The sequence below is a fragment of the Phytophthora infestans genome, genomic scaffold (genome assembly GCF_000142945.1).
Source record: "Phytophthora infestans T30-4 supercont1.114 genomic scaffold, whole genome shotgun sequence".
In the NCBI taxonomy this organism is placed as follows: Eukaryota; Oomycota; class Peronosporomycetes; order Peronosporales; family Peronosporaceae; genus Phytophthora; species Phytophthora infestans.
In genome coordinates, this window is record NW_003303645.1 from 60,373 (window position 1) to 64,084 (window position 3,712).

A 3,712-nucleotide genomic window follows, 5' to 3' on the forward strand; every position below is an offset into this window, starting at 1 on the left:
ACCGCCGATCCCGCCTGACTCCTGGCATGTTTGAAGCCATTATGTTTCTCAAGGTAAACTAGGATTTCTGGAACTCACGTCTTGTTGCCATAGCGATAAGGAAGTCACACGATGGTGAGCAAGTGTTAGTCGCGATTACTTAGTGCAGCTGAGTATTGCAGGATTTTTTTGCAGTTTATATTGCAATCTCATCGGTACCCGCAATATAGCATTTTGATTGCATTTTTTTTCGGCGGATAAACCAATTTATTTTTTCCCTTCCACCCTGCAACCTTAGCATCATTGGTGTGACTGGCACCCCTTCGTCCCGTAGGTCCCCGACCCAGCGAACAAGTTTCAACTCTACTGAGTAAGGTAGAGCGGTAGCTACACCACTACAACGTGCCTTCATCTTCTTGGCTTCTTTAGGGACTGTACACGCAGCGACGATCACGCCATGAATAAATGAGGATACGGCGGCAATTAAATTTGCTTGCTGGTAAATCAGGGTAGAACTTGTGAATTGCAAACGCAATACTACCGTTCTCGTCTAGATACTCTAGTACCCTCAGCTTGTGAGAAGCAGTGTACGCCGTAATGGTGTTCGTTGGTGCTTGGCGGCCCTTGCCACCAGGTAGGCGAGGCCTCCCCTTTGGGCGTTTTCGTTGCGTTGGACTCATCTGCGGCTTTGAGAGGTGAGACCAGTACTAGATAATGTACTGTACGCAAATTACTGGTTGTCAAGTCGTGTAATTGATCACTAAGGATGCACGGCACTCAGCGTTTGGCGGCTTCTGATTGGCCACATTGAAGTGTAATTGATAACAAAGAGTAATTCATAACTAAGATTATTCGGTACTATTATACCTGTACAGTACCGGTATTGCAACATGTACGAACGGTAGCCCCACGTGTGGGCGAGTATTTTTGCTGTCAAACGATGCTGCGCTGCTCTAGTTCGCTATCTACGCCGCTGCGCCGCGCCTTCCACGCGTCTGCAGGACGCCACGCCATCCAGACGGTTAATGTTCCGTCAATGGGAGACTCTATCAGCGAGGGTACGCTTGTAGAGATCGTCAAAAAGGCTGGAGACGCCGTGCATGCCGACGAAGTGGTGCTCGTACTGGAGACCGACAAGGTGTTCACTATTATTGAAATTTGTTTAGTGTGGCACTGATACACTAACGCTTTGACTGCCCGTACCGCCAGGTAAGTGTGGATGTGACTAGCCCTGTGGCTGGCACCGTCGTGGAAGTGTTGGCCCAGTTGGAGGACAACGTCGAGGTTGGTAAACCCCTCTTCACGCTGGACGACGCGTTGGCCCCCAGCGGATCCAGCGCATCTGCACAGACATCCACTTCCTTATCACTGGATACTGAACCGACTGCTGCTGTTGCTGCTTCTTCTGTGGCATCATCTGGGAATCGCGTACCGCTGATCAAGTTCCTAGGCAAGCGCTCGTTGCTGCCGCAGAAGCCATCACCGCTATTGAAGCCGCTGGGGACACTGCGCTCTGTGCCTGTGCATCCGTCCAGAGCTGATGTTCTTCCCTTCAGCAGTGCGAAGCACTTGCCGCTGTCACCCGCTGAAGTGGAGTCGATCAACTCGGGCCTCGCGTTTTTGTAAGGTTGTGATCATGCGATGAGATACTGTTGATAGCTCTTGGAAGTAGCCTGCAGTCGATAGCACTACAATACTAAGTAAAAAGGACGACAGCACTGAAGGACGGTGAAAGCCTATTCAAGATGAGTATACACAAAGCCTTACGCATGCATAGAATTGCTGTTTCTTTTAAGCTGCGATGGCAGCCGCTGCCGATGATCGTCATACGGAGACAACTGCGGCCGCGGCGAAAATTTCGTGTTGTGGACATACGCCGCCGCCGATAGCCCATTCGTTGCAGCCCGGTACGGTACACTTCTTACCTCCACCGTGTCGTTTGCACTTCCCTCCGCCGCGGTTCGTCGACTTGCAGCCCTCAGTCTTGCAGCGCCCTCCACCGCCGTGCCGAATACAGTAGCCGCCACTATTATTTTTGCGCGTGCACTCCGGAAAGCTACAAGGCTTCGAGCCACCGTGAGCCTTGCATAGTCCACGGGCCTGGCCGAGACGCTCGCACCCTTCCACTGTGCACCGGGGTTTACCACCATGAGCACAGCATCGTCCAAATCGGATCTAAAAGTGGTAAGATACAAGTGGATGGCCAGTTTAGCAAACAGCTCTGCGAGTTGAGCAAGAATGGCTCATACCTGTTTCTTGGAGCAGTCTGGGAAGGTACATGTGAAGCCACCACCGTGGGCAAGGCAGTATCCACCTCCTTGGTCGTGTTTGTCGCACCCACGACGCGTGCAGCGCTTGCCGGTGCCACCGTGTTGTTTACACCGACCACCATTAAGTGCCCAACTGCGGCAGCCTTCAGCTTGGCATCGTCTACCGCCGCCATGCAGCTTACAGCGGCCTCCACCAACACAAGGTGTCGTACACCCCTCAACGTAGCACTTCTTGCCTCCACCATGGGCAACACAGAGACCGCCGCCCTTGTCCTTCTTCTTACATCCCTGCATTTTGCACATGTAGCCACCGCCGTGGGCCTTGCACTTCCCCTGGCCTCGATCATACTTCTCGCATCCTTCAACCTTGCAGCGCGCTCGTCCACCGTGTCCACTGCACAGACCGTAGCGGATGGCCTTCTTGGTGCAACCGTTCGTCGTACAGTCTCTACCTCCTCCATGAGCCAAACAGAGCCCTTGTCCAGCGTCATATTTGTCGCATTTCTTAACAGAACATTTCCTGCCTCCTCCATGAGCACAGCACAGTGCTGACGTGCCCTGGGCCACTCGAGTGCAGCCTGTAACTCCGCAACGTTTAGATCCTCCGTGGTCTGGACACGTGCGTAAGTTAAAGAAGGCACAGAATGGTGTCTGGCAGCGGTATCCTCCGCCATGGGCGATGCAGAGGCCGCCTCCCTGAGAAAACTTGGGGCAGTTCTTGAAGCGACACTGGTACCCGTGTCGGTCTGCTGCCGACGTTCCCGAGCCCTCGGCATCTGTGGTAGTCTCTAGATGAATACTATTCGCCTGGACTGCTTGCACGTCTATAGTCGTCGTTTCCTGGGGCTGCAAAGCGTCTTCCGGTTGTTTCTCTGTCTCTTCGCGAGGTTCTAAGCTTTGCTCTGGTGCGACTTCTTCCTCATCGCCCCGAGACAGCATTGGCATGACAAATGACGGGGGTAGATCAGAGCCTTCTATCTCATCATTCTCGTCGAGCTGTTTCTCGCTCTTCGTGCCGCCAAAGAACGCGACCGACATCTCCCGCCCTTCCTCAGCCGGCATGGAAGAATATCATCATATTTATCCGACCTCACTTAAGTTTAGTATCAGCATTAATGGCCAATCATATATTAATTTGTTTTGGATAACCAATAATATCCAAATAATATGTCAGTCTTGGCCAATCAATCCATAAAGGGTTAGGTTGGTCATCTAAACTTTACATCAGACGTATCAGGTCCGCGTAAAAATGTGTTTTCCCTTACAAATATTAAGATGCCGGCGCATATTTTCATTTTATCCGAATGCCATAATCATTTCGGTACAAACGACTCCGTGCCAACTGGGGCAACTCTCTCAGCCAATCAGAAGCGCTTATTTTTGTCCCAGTTGGGCAACTGGGGTAAATTTATCCCTGTCAAATTTGATTTTAACTGCTTTATCGTTTTTGCAGAATTCTAGGG

At 51.6% G+C, this 3,712-nt stretch overlaps 2 protein-coding genes across 2 annotated transcripts; one reads left to right on the plus strand and one right to left on the minus strand.

The window, feature by feature from the left end:
* Positions 1-873: 873 nt before the first annotated feature.
* On the plus strand, positions 874-1,733 carry PITG_19690 (uncharacterized protein; the record flags this gene model as incomplete). The annotated part of the gene is made up of 2 exons (XM_002895975.1): positions 874-1,117; positions 1,189-1,733. 2 exons carry the CDS (start codon positions 920-922, stop codon positions 1,603-1,605), a joined length of 615 nt encoding a protein of 204 aa, XP_002896021.1.
* A 275-nt stretch (positions 1,734-2,008) lies between these two features.
* Positions 2,009-3,311, minus strand: PITG_19691 (uncharacterized protein; the record flags this gene model as incomplete). The annotated part of the gene is made up of 2 exons (XM_002895976.1): positions 2,009-2,035; positions 2,229-3,311. 2 exons carry the CDS (start codon positions 3,309-3,311, stop codon positions 2,009-2,011), a joined length of 1,110 nt encoding a protein of 369 aa, XP_002896022.1.
* Between the last annotated feature and the right edge of the window lie 401 nt (positions 3,312-3,712).